We start from the raw sequence: 17,298 nt of genomic DNA on the forward strand, positions 1-17,298 counted from the left end.
GCTCAGTCCACTCCGTGGGAGCAAGGGCCACTGCTGCCTCATCACGTAGAGCCCCAGGAGCCACTCGCCATCATGGTGCCACGTCTGTGGCCCCAGCCACAAGACCCACTTTCCACCACAGCATTGTCAGCAGCCCCCAGCCATAGAAAGCCATTTGCCCCTGTGGCATCACACCCACAGACGCAGGGAGGGTTGTGCTGCGGTGCATGCCAGGCCCAGATAGCCACAACTACCCCCATGACTTGGCACTCACACCGCCCAGTGCTGCAGCTGCCTACCCGGCTGGGCGCTGGGATCGGCTGACGGTGTGGGCACAGATACAGGTTCTCTGCACAGACCCAGCCATTCTCTGAGCCTGAGCGAGTGCTGGAGAGCAGCTGCAGGCTGGCACTTGCTGCAGCTCATGAGACGTCCCTGACTGAGGCACCCCAGCAGCTCCGTCTGACCCAGCCCCCCAACACCCACCCATGTCCCCCATAGTCTTTCCCCATGTCCCCCCATGTCACTCTATGAGGCCCCCAAAGCCAAAGCTCCCGGCAAGAGCCCCACACACACTCGCCCGCCACCCTGGGGGCCATTACCAGCCCCAGCCCTGCTACCTGTGAGTATCACAATCACCCCTCCTGCACCCGGAGGTGCTGGCACAGCCCCGTGCCAGCACAGCCTGGCCTCTGATGCTCCTGCTTGTCCCTTCCCCAAAAGGCTGGGGTTTATACCCAAGCACAGGGCAGTCGCCAGGCTAGACAGTACAGTAGAGGTTTTACTGTAAAGTCCCTCAGAGGTCCTGTCTGCCACCAGCTGGTGACACTGCGCTGGGCCCCGATCCTGGCCCCACACAGGGCAGCTGCTCGCCAGCTGCCTCCTTCGGTGACAGGACTCGCCTGTGCTGCTATGGGGTCAGGGTCAGCGGGGTTCTCCGAGCGTGGCCCGAAGCCACTGCAGGACGTCAGCCAGGCCGGTGCCGTTGCGGGCGCTGGTCTCCAGCATCGTGATGGGCTGTGTGGCACAGGAGACTATGTCCTGCATGCGGAACAGCGACTTCATCTCCACCAGTGACATGTAGCAGGGCAGGTCACTGCAGCCAGGAGAGGGGGGGCCGGATTAGTCCACTGCGATGGCTCTCCTGCCCAGCCTGGCCCCCACCTGGGGGTCTCCGCAGGCCCAGAGTATGGCAAAGTGTGGCTGCTGCCCCCCAGGACATGCCAGGCTTCCTCGGGCATCACCTGATAGAAGGGATGCAGGAGCCACTGCAGGCCCCCACCCCCCGTTGCTGCCCCCACCCCCCGTGCTGCCCCCTCTCCTCACATCTTATTGAAGAGGATGAGCACAGGCACGGAGGCGAGTGGCGCTGCGGAGAGGACGGAGAGCAGCTGGACGCAGGAGGAGGAGACCTGCGTGGGGTTGGCGGCGTCGACCACGAACTGTTGGAGGAGAAGGGAAAGCGGCGGTACGGTGTGCCCTCGGACGGCCCTGCGCACAGCTGGGTCGGACCAGGGAAATCCCACAGCCCAGGCGGAACCGAGGGGCTCGATGCCCCGCAGCAGAGCGGGGGCCACCACCGAGCCCCGCAGGCTCTGGTCGGCGTCACCGCCGGTGTGGGGCCCTGGTGCGGCCACAGCTCACCATGAGAGCGCTGCACTCGCCGTAGTAGCTGGGCCAGATGGGGCCCATGCAGCCGCCCAGCTCCCGCAGCGTCGTCCTCCGCGGCAGCCGCAGGTCGGTCAGGTTGGTGCCCACCTGCCGGGACAGCGCTCTGCTGGGCACGGCCGCACCGGGGCCCCTCGGCCGCACCGGGGCCGCTGGCTGCCCGCCGCCCCCGCCGGGCCCAGCCTACCGTGGGCAGCGTGGCCGGGGGCTCACCCAGCCCCTCCTCGGCGCTCAGCTGTGCCGACCGTTAAGGACACTACAACCCGCGGGGACACGGCCCGCCTGGGACCCCCTCCCCGGATCCCCGCCCCGACGGGACCCCCCCGTCCCCGCCGGATATGACGCAGCCGCCGCGCCAGCAGGGTCTTGCCGCCGCCCGCCGCCCCCAGCAGCAGGCACGTAGGCACGGGCCGCCCCGTGCCGGCCATCCCTTCCCATCCCATCCCATCCCATCCCATCCCATCCCGCCCCGCGCCGCCGGAAAGAGCCCCCTCCCTGCCGGAAGCCGGAAGACCAAGCCGGAAGCGGAAGCGCTCGCGGAGGGGCGGTGGGGCAGGACGGGCCGGAGCAGGCCGGAGGCGGGGGGACACCATGGGGCGCGGCGGCGGCACCTTCGAGCGACTCCTCGGTACCGGTCACGGCCTTTCCGCGGCGCGGCGGGCGGCGTGGGGGCTGGGACGAGGTCCGCGGCGCTCGGCCTCGGGGGCCGGGGCGGGCCTGGGGCAGTGGGCCGCCGCCGGGCACAGCCCGGGCCGAGCCGGGCCCGCGGCTCGCAGCAGCCGGTGCGGCGGATCCGAGGTGCCGAGCGCCTTGGGGCGTCTGAAGGGGAAGAGCTGTCGCGTTCCGGGAAAAATCGGGGTTTTTATCTCCGAGTGCGCCAGTCTGGGGCATCGCCGGCGCCCGGGGGAGCTTCCCTGCAAACGCGCCAGCGGTAGCCGAGCGGAGGCGAGATAAGCAGAACTGCTTACAGCAGCCTAATAGGTTTATTCCTTGCAGATAAGGCTACTAGCCAGCTCCTGCTGGAGACGGACTGGGAATCCATCCTGCAAATCTGCGACATGATCCGTCAGGGAGATACCCAGTAAGTTGAATGCGCTGTAAGCACAGCTCCCCCTGTTCTTGTAAGGCAAAGCATGAGGGTCTCGGACCTGTCAGCCTGCGGCAGCACACGTTTTGTTATCCCCTTTCGGAAAAGCGTTGGAAAGGCAGTACGGTACGCTCTGACGCATTGAGGTACTTTGCTGAGTTGTAAGTTGCCTCTAGCCTGAAATCCTTAGGGAAACTCAAGCTTGAATGTGTTTATTCCTTCTCTTCTGGTTTGCCTTGGGGGAATCATGTAGACCAAGAGCTAACTGAACCCTTGTTTTGAGGTGGGGGTTAGCGGGTTATCAGCAACAGGTGGAATCTCCCTTCAGTTTCTTGATCACCTAAGGATGTGTGCTCTTTCTCCTTACCCAGAGCAAAATATGCCGTTAATGCTATCAAGAAGAAAGTCAATGACAAGAATCCCCACGTGGCACTCTACGCACTGGAGGTAACGTCAGCCCAAACCTGGGCACTGCGGGGTCCCGGCTCACAGGCCGGGGAACTTCGCGTCTGCTGTAAGCCTGCCTCCTGGGCTGCGCAGTCTGCACAGCACTCCTTGCCCTGCATGGAGAGCCGTGGAGTCATGGCTTGGAGTTTGCCTCCTCCTGCCTCTAGCGCAGCAGTTCAGTGACTGATCAGCAGGCCATGGTTTTCATTCTTTAATTCCATCTCAGAGTTAGACAGAGATGGAACTTGAGACACTGTCCCTAGGGGTCTGTCTCTACACAGCAGAGGTACAAAGGCCACCGTGCAGTTGTCGCGTAGCTAACTCTCCAGTGTGGCAGTGTGGATTTCTCTGGCTTGACCGACACTGCCCTAATGTGACTCACCATCTTGGTGTGCTGGCTGCAGTAACCTGTAATGCGTGCTGTGACTCATCGCGGGCCACAGAGAAGGAAGAAAGTGGCAGGCTAATGTCCTTTGCCCTTGCAGGTCATGGAGTCGGTGGTTAAAAACTGCGGCCAAACAGTCCATGATGAGGTGGCCAATAAACAGACTATGGAGGAACTGAAGGAAATACTCAAGGTAAATATATCTTATTTTACTCTCATTTTTGTGTGAGGTTGGAAAAGAAGCAGCAAAAGGAGAAAATGTGCATGTCCTGTCTTTCATTCCCTTTGTGTAAGGAACAGAAGGGAAACTGTTTGGAAATGCATTTCAGAAAAGAGCAAACTGTATTGCGTGATGTGAAGGGATGAGTGTGGGAGCTAAGGAGTGCCTGCTAGGGAGAGAAGGTACCGTGAGAGCAAAAGTAATGTGAAGTGAGGAAGAAATTTGCTGTAAAGGCCTAGACCATATCATGGTAAATGCTCCTGGGTGCCACGCTTTGCTTGGCTTGAGACAGCAAAGGAAAACAGAGGTGATGATCTGGCAGTCACACCGAGGACCTGAGTGGCGGTGAGGTGAATTCCCTTCCCGTAGTACAATATAAGACATACAGGAAGGTAAAGCAGCAAGGTGAAAACTGGCAGAAGCTTCCTCTTTATCATGGCCGTTTCATTGGCCTGTGGAATTGTTTGAGGAGCTTTGCAGGATGTAAACCTGGCTGTTTTCACTGACAAGCTGATATATGATTACCAGTTTGATATAACATGATGCTCACAGGAGCTCTGTGCATCCACGGACTGGAGTCTTCCACAAGCAAAGTGGAAATGGGAACTTCTATTTCCAGTTCCCAGCCCCAGGAGGGACAAGAGCTTGTTAGAGTAGTGCTGTTCCCTCCTTACAGCCTGCGTCTTCTGCCAGAAATAGATGATTGGATGACCCAGGTATTTGGTGAATGAGCTGTACGAGTCCCATCATCTCGCACACTGTAGTAGGGTGTCTCCCGTGTCACCTTCCTTTTAGGGCTGACTCAGTCTCCAAGCAGGATCTTCTGCTGAGGTAGGAACACTGCTGCAATGTGATGGCCAGGTGTAGTAGCGCAGCCACTCCAAGTGCTGAGGAAATCAGATCAAGAGATTTTGTGGTTCTCTCCAGTCCTTGTCTGCCTCAGTTTCATAAATGCTGCAGACCCATTCTCCTTCTGCACTTGGAACTCTGCTGCCTGTAAATGCCCCGTGCTGGTAAAATGGCTTTGGCTGTGATGAGGTTCAGGGCTGTGACATGTGTGGAATGCAGGATTTTGCCAAATCTTCTAGCAGTTTGGCACTCCAGGAATTGTCAGTAAGTCATGCTGTGTGGGCTGAGCTCTCAGCTGAAATTGGAGCTTGACAATGCTCCTCTGCTTCCTGGGGGATTTCTGGAGCAACCAGTCATGTGAATGTGCAATGACTTGGTCAGCTGATGACAGGGCTGCTCTCGGAGGCTGGCTGGGATAGAAACAGGCTTGCCAAGTTTCCTCTGGCTCCTTGAGTTGAGATACAACCACCCCTGCCTCCAAAGGGCAGGCTTCCCAGCTGTCCTTACTGTGTCATGTCCTGAGGTAGCTTTGGGTATTCCTGGGCAGGAGTCTTGGGGCTGGAGGTGCTGACAGCCTGGCACCAACACATTCCAGACACCCTCCAGCTGTGAGCCTATGGTGCCCTGTCAGCCCTCAGGTGAGGTGGACTGTGCTGTTCTGCTCAGCTGGGTAGCTGTAGGTCCCATGATTTTCTGAGAGCAGGACAAGTAACTCTTGTGAGAAGGTGAACAAAGATGCTGGGCAGGCCAGTGCTCACGCCTGCCCTGGGGAGCAGCTCTGCAAGTCTCTGGGCATTTTCTCAAAGCGTAACCGCACCCCTTTCCAAGTTGGCCTGTGCTGCTCTGAAGGATGGAGTGGGGAAGTGGGGAAGCTAAAGGAGATTGTAGTCCTTGCTGTGAATTGTCCTTATTGTGGATTTCTGACAGCTCTTACCTTGCACAAGTACTCTAAAGTCTGTCTTTCCATGAATGGCATTTCTGGCTTCTCTTCCGGGGAAGTCACACCATCCATTGGTTTTCAGGGTCTTTTCCTCAGATGTTTTTTTTCCTCCCTATTTGTGCAGAGGCAAGTGGAGACAAGTGTCCGCAGTAAGATCCTGTACCTTATCCAGGCCTGGGCTCACGCCTTCCGCAATGAGCCCAAGTACAAGGTGGTGCAGGACACCTATCAGATAATGAAGGTTGAAGGTGAGGACTCTGTGGGCAAAGGTGGGTGGACAGTTGGCCAAGCAGCTCTGTTCTGGAGGAGCCTTGCAGGAGGAGGAACGGGTGTCAGGACCCTGCCTGCTGTTAGTGAAATTCTGGACTTGCAATGTTGAGATTTTTCTTGGTGCCTGATACTTGATGAACCTCTTGGGAGTGACTGAATCCCACTGCTGCAGAGAGAGGACAGCCCCATTGTCCCAGGATCGGACGCTGCCTTGCTCTGGGCCTCCAGCCCAGCTAGCAGCTAAGGGTTGTCAGTGAGACCTGAAAAGCAGGAGCTGCGAATATTCTTCAGGAAACTGGCAGCAAATCATCATGTCCTCTGGGAAGGGATGTACAGTGGGGTGGTTCCTTCCTCCCAGTCTTTCATTAGTACCTCCAGGATGGGTCCACACTCCCGCTTTCTGAGAGTGTCAGTATGGCACTTTCTCTCTTGCCCTGGGGATGGCAGCCTTCCCTGTGATGGAAGGGACACGCTGTTGTCTCTGCCTCTTTCTGTGCACCAGAACCTTCACTGGCAGTGGCAAAGCCTGGAGGAGCCAATCCCCCACCAAGCCGGTGTTGCCACACTCTTGGCTTTCCAGGGGTGAGACTCAAAGCCCTGCCTGCCCACAGAGTGGGCTTTTTCACCCCCATGCTGTGTTCAAGGTCTTGAGAAATAAGCCTTATCCACAGGGCCCTGATGTCCCTTACAGGTGTATAAGGGAAACCAATAGGGGATCGTCCTGTGCATTCAAGAGCGTGGCTGAGAGCCCAGTACGTCGCAGACAGCAGCAAGTGCTGTGCGAACATTGCCCTCTGGCCTCCTGCAGGAGGATGGCTGTTAGTTGTGTCAGAGTAAGATAATGGTCAGGGCAGGTGTGCTGATCTGGATCTGATGTGTGTGGCTGGGATCTATGGCACAAGGCTGTAGGCACCACAGCCTCCCTGTGCAGAGGAGCCCTTTCACAACAGGACACTGTCACTTCTCCCACAGGTCACGTGTTCCCGGAGTTCAAAGAGAGTGATGCCATGTTTGCTGCAGAAAGGGTGAGCTCTGCTGGTGGGGAAGGAGTTGGCACTGCAGGACAAACCTTGCTCTCCTGTCCCCTTCCTACTAAACCTTCAGTTCTTGCATTCCTCCGTTTCATGCAATTAGAGACCTTGCTGGGTACATACTGCTCCCAGCTGTCACGTGGGCAGTGATAGAGGGGAGAATTGACCAGGACAGGGAGTTAGTCTCATCTTACCCTTCTCGGTGGCCTTCCAGCAACATGGCAGTCTGAACGTGGCAGCAGGGTATTGCTAAAGCGATTGCTGTGCAGATACATTCCTAGAAAATCTCTTGCTGACTGGGAAAGCATCCCAGTCTGTAGGAACACAAGAGGAGATAACTTGTGGGGATTAATATTTCTTGTTGAGCTGCAAATATTTCCAATCTCCCCCATTCATGAGAGTGCCTTAGTTAGCCATAGGAGCTGCTGAAAAGCTCAGTGGAAACACTCTTCTTGAGGCCCTGCTCCTCTCCTTATGCAAGTTTCCTTAACCCTGACAGGCTCCAGACTGGGTCGATGCCGAGGAGTGTCACAGATGTCGAGTGCAGTTTGGCGTTGTGACGCGGAAGGTGGGTGCCGCTCATGCCCCTCTGAGTTCCCTGTTCCTGCACAGCCCCCTGGTACTTGCAGGATCCCCTGAGCCTGTGTGGAAGTGTGTTGGGGCTGGACTGCATTCCCTGGCCAGTGGCAGGGAAGTGTCAGGAGTGTCTGAGTGATGTTGTCTAATAGTCAAGGAACGTCTTGCGACTGCACTAATGTCTCCCATCCTTTGCAGCATCACTGCAGGGCCTGCGGGCAGATCTTCTGTGGCAAGTGCTCCTCCAAATATTCCACCATCCCCAAGTTTGGGATTGAGAAGGAAGTGAGAGTCTGCGAGCCCTGTTATGAGCATCTCAACAAGTCAGTACACTTTGTGATGTGTTTCTTTCCCTGCAACAGCTGGGACTGTGAGGGGAGAAGCTTGGTGTGGAGCCACCTTTCTGCAGACCAGAGCGAGGGTTTCCCAAGCTGTGCGGGCTGGGCTGGGTTCCTGTCCTTCCTGGGAACGGGGTTTACAGCTGTACTGTTGTGCAGAGCTGAGGCTCCAGTGTGGAGGAAGGAGCATTCAGTTTGCACTGTTGTTTCTTTCTGACTACAGGAAAGCTGAAGGTAAAGCTGCTGCCACCTCCGAACTGCCCCCCGAGTACCTGACCAGCCCTCTCTCTCAGCAGTCCCAGGTGAGTGACTGCCCCGTAGGTGACCTAGTGATCCTGACCTGCTTGTTGATCCCTTTACTGACCACCTCCTCAACTTTCCCCTTGCAGCTGCCTCCAAAGCGTGACGAGACAGCTCTGCAAGAGGAGGAAGAGCTCCAGCTAGCTATTGCCTTGTCTCAGTCAGAGGCTGAGGAGAAGGAGAGAATGGTTCGTGCCGTGCTTGACGTCTGGGAGTGGTTGTTGCCATACAGCCCAGATGTGCTGGGCATCTCCTAGCTGTGCGGTAGCAGATCTCTAGGAGTGTCCTGGTGTGAGCGAGTCGCGAGGCCTGTGGAATGAGAGGGTGGATGTGGAGCCAGGCATGTGCTGTGTTGCAGTCCCTCATCTTGGAAGCAGGCTGTGCCCAAGCTGGATGCCCTGGGGCACGCTGGCCTGTGGGAACTGGATGAAGTGTGAGGCTGGGTCTGCCAGCTGTGCCTGGCCATCGCTAGGAACCTCAGGCACCCAGTGTGACTAGTCTGTTGCTGACTGGGTGATTTGGAGGAGTCTAGACAGTCCCTGAGTTGACTGGTTTTTTTCTCTTTTGCAGAGGCAGAAAACAACCTACTCTATGTACCCGAAGGCTGAGCCCACACCCGTCACGTCATCAGCTCCCCCGGTCAGCACGCTCTATTCCCCACCTGTGGTACGTTCTCGAGAGCCCCTGAACATGAAGTGGCTGGACGCAGCCCAAATCTGCCCTGCTTGGGTCAGATTTAATCTCTGTTCTGAGAGAAAAGATTGGCCCCATTCAATTCCTTGCTCTTTCACAGCACTATTGTGTTTTCAGCAAGAAGGTCTGTACTCAGCTGGCATTTAGGTGCCTCTGCGGTTTCCCCATAGCTGCAGCATGTGTCTGGCTGAAGGAGAGAGCTGTCTCCTTTCAGTCCCTTGCTGGGGCTCAGCACTGGTGGTTGTGCATGGACAAGGCTGAGCAGAACATCTGTGTGGGAGCTGCAGGTCTCTGGTTTCTCTGAACCAGATTTCCCTGTTTGTCTCTTTCCAGAATTCTTCTGCTCCCTTGGCTGAGGACATTGACCCGGAGGTAAGGATCCAGGCCTTACTAGTCCACAGCACAGGCTTACTCCCAGTGGGGCTGCGATGCTCATCTTCCTCCTCTCTCTGGCAGCTGGCTCGGTACCTGAACCGCAACTACTGGGAGAAGAAACAAGAGGAAGTACGCAAGAGCCCCACCCCGTCAGCACCTCTGTCCCTCACAGAGCCAGCTGCTCAGCCTGGGGAAGCCCACCCTGCTCAGCTCGGTGTTGTTGAGGTAAGAGGGGACCTGAACCTGTGTCTGTCAGCTTCTGAGGGCTGAGAAGTGCCCAACTCCTTTGTTCAGCCCAGTCAAGCAGCTCTGCAGGCTTGCTGCTGGCTGTCGGCATGGGAGAGTTGAGGCTGACTGGCTGCCCTGTCCTTCCAGCAGCAGTACCAGAACGGCGAGTCTGAGGAGAACCACGAGCAGTTCCTGAAGGCGCTGCAGAATGCGGTCACCACGTTTGTCAACCGCATGAAGAGCAACCACATGCGGGGCCGCAGCATCACCAATGACTCTGCCGTATTGTCCCTCTTCCAGTCCATCAACAACATGCACCCCCAGCTGCTGGAACTGCTCAACCAGCTGGATGAGCGTAGGCGTACGTGGGAGCTGCCGGGCCGTGCGCGGGCTCCCTGGGGAGGAGCGGGTGGCTGCCAGGACTTCCCCAGCACCAGGTTTTAGCATTCCTGTGACAAAGCCTCTCTGGAGAGAAGCCAGTGTGGTGTGCAGGCGTGGCCTGGGTGCTCTGCCCCGAAAGGGTCCCTGAGGCTGTCTCTTCCCTTGCCAGTGTACTACGAAGGTCTGCAGGACAAACTGGCCCAGATCCGGGATGCACGTGGAGCTCTGAATGCGCTGCGAGAGGAGCATCGGGAGAAGCTGCGCCGTGCAGCAGAGGAGGCAGAACGCCAGCGCCAGATCCAGCTAGCCCAGAAGCTGGAGATCATGAGGCAGAAAAAGCAGGTGAGACAGGGAAGCATTCCCAGGGTATGCGGGGCCGTGTCAGCCAGCAGGCCTGCCCTGGCAGGAGGGGATGCTGCGGTGTCCTGGCTTCTAACCTTCACAGCCCTGTTCCGACAGGAGTACCTGGAGATGCAGCGTCAGTTGGCCATCCAGCGGCTGCAGGAGCAGGAGAAGGAGAGGCAGATGCGCCTGGAGCAGCAGAAGCAGACCATCCAGATGAGAGCCCAGATGCCAGCCTTCTCGCTGCCTTATGCCCAAGTATGGCTGCTGGGCCAGAGACCTTCCTGCCAGGTCCCAGGGGACATGGCCTAAAGCTTGCTTTTCCTCCCTCAGCAGCTCCAGGCCATGCCTGCTGCCAGTGGGGTGATCTACCAGCCCTCTGGGCCCACCAGCTTCCCTGGCACCTTCAGCCCAGCCAGCTCCGTAGAGGGCTCACCCATGCACAGCGTATACATGAACCAGGCAGCACAAGGGGGCACGGCGCCATACACTGCAATGCCCGTCACAGGGACAGGTATGTCATCGAGCTGATCCCATGTGGGTGGAGGCTGAGCTGCAAGGTGGTTACTTCAATCTCTGCCCTCTCCGCCCCAGATCCCAACATGGTGAATGCCTACATGTACCAGCCGGGGGCAGGCAGCGGGCAGGCGGCTCAACAGGGGCAGGCGGTGCCCACCACCACCCCGGCGTACTCGTCTTACCAGCCAACTCCAACGCAGGGCTACCAGGCAAGTGAGGGCAGAGCAGCTTGCAGTGGGCTGGAGTATTCTGCAGGGCTGGCGCAATTCACTCCATCTCAGTGGTGGGATCTCTGAGCAGGAGGGAGAAGGGGCTGGTTGGTCCCAGATCTCTGATCTGCTGCTGCTTTCACTGTGGGAGTGGGTTGGGGTTGGAGTCAGTTCTGGGCTCCCTGTGGCACAGAGGGAAGAAGACACCCTGATTCCTGCGGAGCGGGTAGGGCGGTGCTGGTCCTGGGGCATCCGTTTGAGATGAGCCATTGCTGCCTGCACCACCTCTCACCAGCCTCTCCTCCCCAGAGCGCAGCCTCGCAGTCGCAGAGCATCCCGGCCATTTCTCAGGCCCCGCAGTCAGGTGCCATGGGCTACATGGGCAGCCAGTCAGTCTCCATGGGCTACCAGCCCTACGGCATGCAGGTCAGCACTCCCTGCCCCACGGGCCCCTTCTTGACCGCTAGGGGGGATGACGTGCGGGTGGGCTCCAGCCTGTGGAGCCTCCCTGGGCCCATACTGCCAGCGGCAGGGAAGGGGGGGAGGCCTGGCGGAGGCTGTGGGTCTCCCCCTCTGCCCTGCAGGTACTGCGCATCCCCCAGCCCCTCTGATGAGCCCCCTCACTCCTGCAGGGCCTCATGTCCGCCCTGCCCGGCCAGGATGCGGCACTGAGCAGCCTGCCAGCCCAGCAGTCCTACCTGCCCGGGCAACAGCCCCTCTACCAGCAGGTGAGTGCTGCTGTCCCTGGGGGGGGGGGGGGGGGGGGGAGTGAGGTCCCAGCAGGGTGCATTTGGTAACGAAGCTGCCACGTCTGTTCCAGATGGCACCAGCTGGAGGGCCCCCCCAGCAGCAGCAGCCGCCGCCAGCACCTGCCCCCGTGCAGCAGCCCCAGGGCAGCGGTGAGGCCCAGCTCATCTCCTTCGACTGATCTCTGCTGCAGGGCGTGGGGGGTCCCATTTAACACTACTCTTCATCCGGCATCACTTCTGTACTTCACGTTCTGCCCCCTCAGCCCCCCGCCTCTGTCCCTGGACGGGGGGACACAGGACCACAGCGTCCCACCGTTGCTCTGGGGACCCGGCAGCAGGAGAGCAGCCCTCCGCCCCGACACCAGGGCTGCTCCCCTGCCTCACCCCATGGCTGGGCTGGGTGGCATTGTGGCCGCAGCCCCAAGGGAGCTGCACTCCCCACCGAGCCCCGTTCCCCGCCAGCGCCTTCTCCCTTCCCTGCCCATCCCTGTACCTGTGGCACAGCCGCCCGCCCCTTGCGGGGAGACCGAGCGCCAATGGTGATAAATAAAGTGTTGGGAAGGAGTTGCAGTGTGGCGTGGTGGGGCATCGGTGACCCCCGAAAGGCAGGGTTGGGCAAAAGAAAGTTCGTTGAGTTTGTTGAGTCAAGTACATCGCTCCCGAGGGAGGGTGTTTCTTCTGAAGAGCTGGGGGTTAAAACATGCTTTTAGAGTTTATATATTTAGTTAGGAATTGGAAACGTGGTAAGGCAGAAAGGACAGAGGGGAACATTCGGTGCGCTGCTGCTTTGAGCACGTGAGGGATGATCTGAATTTTTGAGAGAGGAGGAAGATGGTCTGGAAAAAATGTTTTCAAGACAAAAGAAAAAGCATTTTAACTCACTGGTGAGGGGGTGTGGGTCTGCTCGGCTGCCTTTCTTCCACAGCTGGAAAACTTGGTTGCTGAGCCAGGTCAGTGCAGATTGTATCTACCACTAAGCGCAGGTTTGTTTCTTCGGGTGGCAGCTGCCCCTGCCCGGAGCGTTTCTCCACGAGGGAATGGAGCCATTCCTTGTTCCTCCTGAGGCCTCTCTGCCCCCGGGCTCTGGACACAGGGGAGCCCGTCTGCAGTGGATTGCTGGGACAGGAGCTGTAGAGAAAGGGAAAATACGCTCCTGAGTTTTCTTGGCTTGGTTGTCTCCGAGGAAGCTTCACGCCAAGAACACCCCAAAATTTTACATCCATCCGAAACCAATTTCTTGTTAAGCTCTGGTAAAACAAATTTAGGAGTGAAGACGTATTTTGCTTTTGCTGGAGCAAAAGCAGAGCAAAAAGCTCTCTGTTTTTTTCTTTAAAACCCTCACTTGGGCTCTTTCGAAGGGGTTGAGAAGCGGGGAGCGAGTCCCGGCGGACCCGGCGGCTAGAGCGCCATCCGCGCCCCACCACCGAGGCGCGGCGCCGGGGCCTAGAGCGGCCGGTGCGGCGCGGTGGCCGCCGGAACCATCGAGCGCGGGGCAGAGCGCCGCCGTGTCCTCTGCGGCCGCCATGCTGCCCGCCGCCCGCGCGCTGCCGCCGCGCCTGCACCGCCGCCCGCCGCTCGCCTGGCGCTGGGCCGCGGCCGGGCTGTCCGCCGCCGGGGTGCGGGCGCTGGGCACGGGCCGCGCGCAGCGCTCGGAGGCGCTGGCCGGGGCGCCGCTGGACACGGCCGCCAAGGAGTACTCGCCCAAGGTGCGGCAGCTGGTGCGGGATATCGCGGGGCTGACGCTGCTGGAGGTGGCCGACCTCAACGCGCTCCTCAAGGTGGGTGGCGAGAGGCGGCCCGGCCCGGCCAGGCCCAGCCAGGCACATCCCAGCCCAGCCCGGCCCGGCCCGGCCCGGCCCGCGTGCGCCGCCTCACCGGCCGCCGGTGCCGCTGCTTTTCCCGCAGGAGACGCTGAAGATCCCGGACGTGGGGGTGATGCCGGCGGCGGCGGCTGCCTCCCTCCTGCCCTCCCAGGCGTCTCCGCAGGTACCGGGCTCTCCGGGGGAGGGGTCGGGAGTTGGGGTCCGGGGGCTCCGTGTCGGCCCCGCGGGCCCCCACGCGTGGGGCGGCGGGGAGGAGGGCCCTGGGGCCTGGCAGGGTGTCTTCAGCCACCTCTGGCTGCTTCCAGGAGGAGGAGGAGGCAGTCCCGCTCAAGAAAGAGAAAACACATTTCACCGTCCGGCTGACAGAGCTGAAACCCGCTGACAAAGTGAAGCTGATCAAGGAGGTGAAGAACTTCGTGCCGGGAGTGAACCTGGTGCAGGTGAGGAAGGGGCTGCCCAATGCTCCGCGCCTCATTGCCCCTGAGCCCAGGCAGGTTCTGAAGCATGTTGCAAGCGGCGGCCTCAGTTCTCTGTTCAAAAGGGAGCCTGGATTTCCATGTTTAGGGGAACGCTCTGCCTGTGTGCACGCCTCAGTGCAAAGATGTGGACGAGGTGTAGAGCAGGAGTCAGTTGCGTCTGTTTGCGTGGCTGTTTTTAGAGAAGGCTGTTTCCTCTCAGCTCTGCTGTGTGGCGAGCAGATGAGCCCCTAGCAGAAGTGGTGAGATGAAAGAGGAGGCTCAGAATAAAGACCTCAAAGTCTTCTGTGCCAGCCTCACCTTCTGCAAATCTAAGAGCTGCTCTGGGCTTTCCTGCAGAACTAGGGAGCAGCCAGGATTCCTTATTACAGCTGGATTTGGCTTGCCTTCCCCTAAAGGTTTTTTGGTTTTGTTTTTCAAGGTCAATATATTTCTGAATTTAGATGAGTTTCTCTAACTCACGTGACTTGCAATCTATGCTTCCAGTGCTTTTCAGAGATCTTCTTTTTGTAGGTGATGCCTCCTCCTTTTTCCTCAGGGAAGATGGGCCTTTCACAGTCCTGTGCAGCATCTGAGCTCGTGCCCTTGAGCCGTGGTGTAGGCTCAGAACAAAGAACGGGCGATGCAGCTGCTACTGTGGAAGCATTTAATGTGCTTCAGTTTTCCACTGGATGATGCTTCATATCTTGGGGATAATAGCAGCACTTTCTATTTATCCAGTTGCAAGGAAAAAATGTTGAGCATTGTAAAATCTGCTTTTACCTGTAGCCTGGGATATCAGAAGGATTTGCAGAAAATCTGACCCATTCATATTACTGTATTGCAAAGCAAAGAGTTCGGTAACAGAGAAACTCTGGTGGCTGAGACGTGAGTTCTATTGGCGCACTGGGATAATTAACTAATTATCAGCTCAGTTAGTCTGGCAGTTGATTATCCATTATCAATCCCAAGCAAGCATTAGAATATGAAAACCCTGAAACGGACATGATCAGCAGATAGTTGAAAGTTGCCTGGAGAACTAATGCTAAATCAACTTGGCTTAGCATGTGGAACCTGTCAAATGAGCTGGTTGCAGTTCCGATGCAGGTACAAGGTTGGTAGATGCAGGTTGTTGCAGGTAAACTTTGTCAAGTCTGACTTACCCGATGTGGTATTTTGGTTAAAACACACACAAAACAAACTGCTGCTGACGGTTGGCTCTGTCTACAGAGGTTGTATTCAAAGTATAGTGATACATTTTTATTGTCAATTTTATTGCCATCCAATTGAGGTGTTTTTAATGAGACATGCAGGGAATCTATTTATAGCCTGTAGGGCTGTTAGTGATTTGGATGAAAGTATTACTAGTGAAATCTTTGGACATTGGGTGTTGATGTGGCTTGAACAGGTCAGCTCTGCAGGAGCGACTGCTTGATGAGACAGGCACATCCTTAGCGCAAGCCAGACTCGAGTCCGTTTGCACCTCTGAAAGCATGTTCAGAGCCGGCCCAACACACATGTCACTAGCCCTGGGCTGGCATTCCCGTGGGCTCTGGCTGGGATTGGAAATGTATTTCCTCTCTGCCCCGTGGCTGTTACTGTGCAGGTCCAGCTTGGCTTGGGCCCTGCTCTTCCTCCTGCTGGGAGCTCTGAACAGCCGCTTCCTTTGACTGAGGCTGCTTTGGAACAGAAGTTAGGCATTAGTGAGCAAGGATCTTAAATGAATAACCTTGATTGTGTTGCCTGTCCTCATCGTAGCAAGCCAGAACAGGCTCCTTTCCGGATACTGTCCTGGGCTCTGGTGAGTAGAGGCATGCCTGCCCTGCCAAGCTTTGCCTGCACAGCTGCACCATCTCATCCCAGCACAAAAAGTGTTTTCTGCCACCATGGATACATCATCACTGCGCCCAGCGGGAATTAAAACACCACAACCTTCTTTCTGTCAGCGATGGTTGATCTGTTGGGTGCTAAATACCTGGAAGCACCACACGGCAGAGGGCTGGCAGCAGCTCTTCACTGTAGGAACCTCCCCAGGGTTTGTTTTTAAGGAGTTGAATAGTTTTGTTGCTGCTGCTTTGTGTAAGAGCATCTGACTGCAGCAGGGGCTTATCCTCCCAGGCTCCCTTCCCTTTCTGCACAGCAGCACTGCAGGGAGTCCCTTTAAATCAGTCTAAAAAACAGCTTTTCAGCTTGCCTTAAATATTGTGGTACTGTATTGTACCAATAGTTCTGTGTAAAAAGTACTGAAAATACTAAGATCGTGTTGTCAAGCATAGTCTGTACTGGAACTTTTTTTTTTTTTTATCCGGTACAGCAAATTCCTGCACAGCCATGTACAAACCCTGACGGCCTCTCCTCCCCGCTGGCAGAAATATGTGAACCAAAACACTCACACTGAAAAAACTTGACCTAACGCAGGCTGGTAGCTGCCTTGGCAGGTTACTGCGTGGTGGCTCTGTGTGCATCCCAGGCACCTTCAGACTGGGGCTGCGTGTCTGGGAGCACCGTGCACGTAGTGGGAGGAATTTGTGGGCAATTACTTGCCAAAAAAAGGTCTTCCAGGGCTGTAGTGGATGTGCCCATCACTTGCAGTCAGGTTTAGCTGTCTTCCGGCAGGATGTGCTGTAGTTCAAGTAAAAGTCTTGGGTTTTAGACCAGTGGGTGAGTTTCCCTGGTCTCCTTCGGCAGAGGTCAGGCTCATGGCTCTAAATCTGTTAATCTGGTTAGTGAAAGCCAGTTTACAAGTCTTGTACTTTGTCCTTCCCACAGGCAAAGAAGCTGGTGGAGTCCCTTCCGCAGGAGATCAAGGCTAACGCCTCCAAGGAGGAAGCAGAGAAGATCAAAGCAGCGCTGGAGGCAGCAGGAGGGACTGTGGTTCTGGAGTAGGCGGCCCGGTCTCACCACGGAGGGACTGGAGCGACGGCAGCCTTCCCCGCTGCCGCTGCCTGAGCGATGGCCGCTGCCTGAGCGGGGGTCCAGATGTCTCTGAGTGCGAGACGTCCTCTAGTCGTGTGGTGGCAATGCTCTCTAGAAACGATCCGGTGCAAGAATGCTGTACGGTTTGGCGGGGCCGCTCTCTAGTTCCGGCATTGCAATGAACTCTACCTTCATAAATATCAGAAAAAAAACAAACCAAACCAAAACAAACCCCTGTAAAATGGTTAAATCTCTCAAAAATCATCCCTCGGGCTCAGCGCGTGTAACCCATGCCCACTGCAGCAGCAGCCCCCCCTCTTTCCTCAAGCTGCCTGTTGATGCTGCCACCCTGAACGGGATGGTTTGATCTCCCTGTTAATTATTCACTCTTAATTAAGGGGAGAGGTGCCTTTCTCGGTCTGCGGAGCTGGCTGGGGGGTGGGAACCGTTCACCTGGAGCCCGGGGCTGTCGCGACGGCCCCGGGCTCATCGCGGCGACCCCGCTGCCACCACGACCC

General features: G+C 57.3%; 3 protein-coding genes across 6 annotated transcripts; 2 read left to right on the top strand and 1 right to left on the bottom strand.

The window, feature by feature from the left end:
• Positions 1-742: 742 nt before the first annotated feature.
• On the bottom strand, positions 743-2,075 carry ARL16 (ARF like GTPase 16; the record flags this gene model as incomplete). Its single annotated transcript, XM_082492222.1, is given in 6 exon segments — positions 743-1,075; positions 1,306-1,421; positions 1,624-1,737; positions 1,835-1,890; positions 1,893-1,910; positions 1,913-2,075. Coding segments are annotated over 6 exon segments (639 nt in total). The 3' UTR covers positions 743-903.
• Positions 2,076-2,203: 128 nt separating this feature from the next.
• On the top strand, positions 2,204-12,144 carry HGS (hepatocyte growth factor-regulated tyrosine kinase substrate). 4 transcript variants are annotated; one of them, XM_082492393.1, is made up of 21 exons: positions 2,204-2,275; positions 2,644-2,728; positions 3,106-3,181; positions 3,667-3,759; positions 5,700-5,823; positions 6,818-6,870; positions 7,376-7,444; positions 7,651-7,775; positions 8,014-8,092; positions 8,180-8,278; positions 8,661-8,756; positions 9,117-9,155; positions 9,240-9,383; positions 9,534-9,747; positions 9,937-10,109; positions 10,227-10,367; positions 10,443-10,623; positions 10,704-10,837; positions 11,147-11,263; positions 11,470-11,565; positions 11,658-12,144. In XM_082492393.1, the coding sequence occupies exons 1-21, from the start codon at positions 2,239-2,241 to the stop codon at positions 11,763-11,765; spliced, it is 2,283 nt and encodes a 760-aa protein (XP_082348519.1). In that variant the 5' UTR covers positions 2,204-2,238; the 3' UTR covers positions 11,766-12,144. The 4 variants fall into 4 exon arrangements, with proteins under 4 accessions (XP_082348519.1, XP_082348520.1, XP_082348518.1 ...); XM_082492394.1 differs by having other exon boundaries at positions 10,446-10,623; XM_082492392.1 differs by having other exon boundaries at positions 8,014-8,278; positions 9,537-9,747; positions 10,446-10,623.
• A 965-nt stretch (positions 12,145-13,109) lies between these two features.
• On the top strand, positions 13,110-17,027 carry MRPL12 (mitochondrial ribosomal protein L12; the record flags this gene model as incomplete). Its single annotated transcript, XM_082492026.1, has 4 exons — positions 13,110-13,364; positions 13,492-13,572; positions 13,715-13,849; positions 16,634-17,027. 4 exons carry the CDS (start codon positions 13,110-13,112, stop codon positions 16,748-16,750), a joined length of 588 nt encoding a protein of 195 aa, XP_082348152.1. The 3' UTR covers positions 16,751-17,027.
• Between the last annotated feature and the right edge of the window lie 271 nt (positions 17,028-17,298).

Source organism: Vanellus vanellus (genome assembly GCF_965231255.1).
Source record: "Vanellus vanellus genome assembly, chromosome: 17".
In the NCBI taxonomy this organism is placed as follows: domain Eukaryota; kingdom Metazoa; phylum Chordata; class Aves; order Charadriiformes; family Charadriidae; genus Vanellus; species Vanellus vanellus.

Excerpts from the sequence above, each read along its gene's own strand:
- HGS (XM_082492392.1), top strand. The coding sequence starts at position 2,239 with ATGGGGCGCGGCGGCGGCACCTTCGAGCGACTCCTCG. Across the intron at positions 8,279-8,660 it reads CTGAGGAGAAGGAGAGAATG|AGGCAGAAAACAACCTACTC; the intron begins GTTCGTGCCGTG and ends TCTCTTTTGCAG. Across the intron at positions 8,757-9,116 it reads CGCTCTATTCCCCACCTGTG|AATTCTTCTGCTCCCTTGGC; the intron begins GTACGTTCTCGA and ends GTCTCTTTCCAG.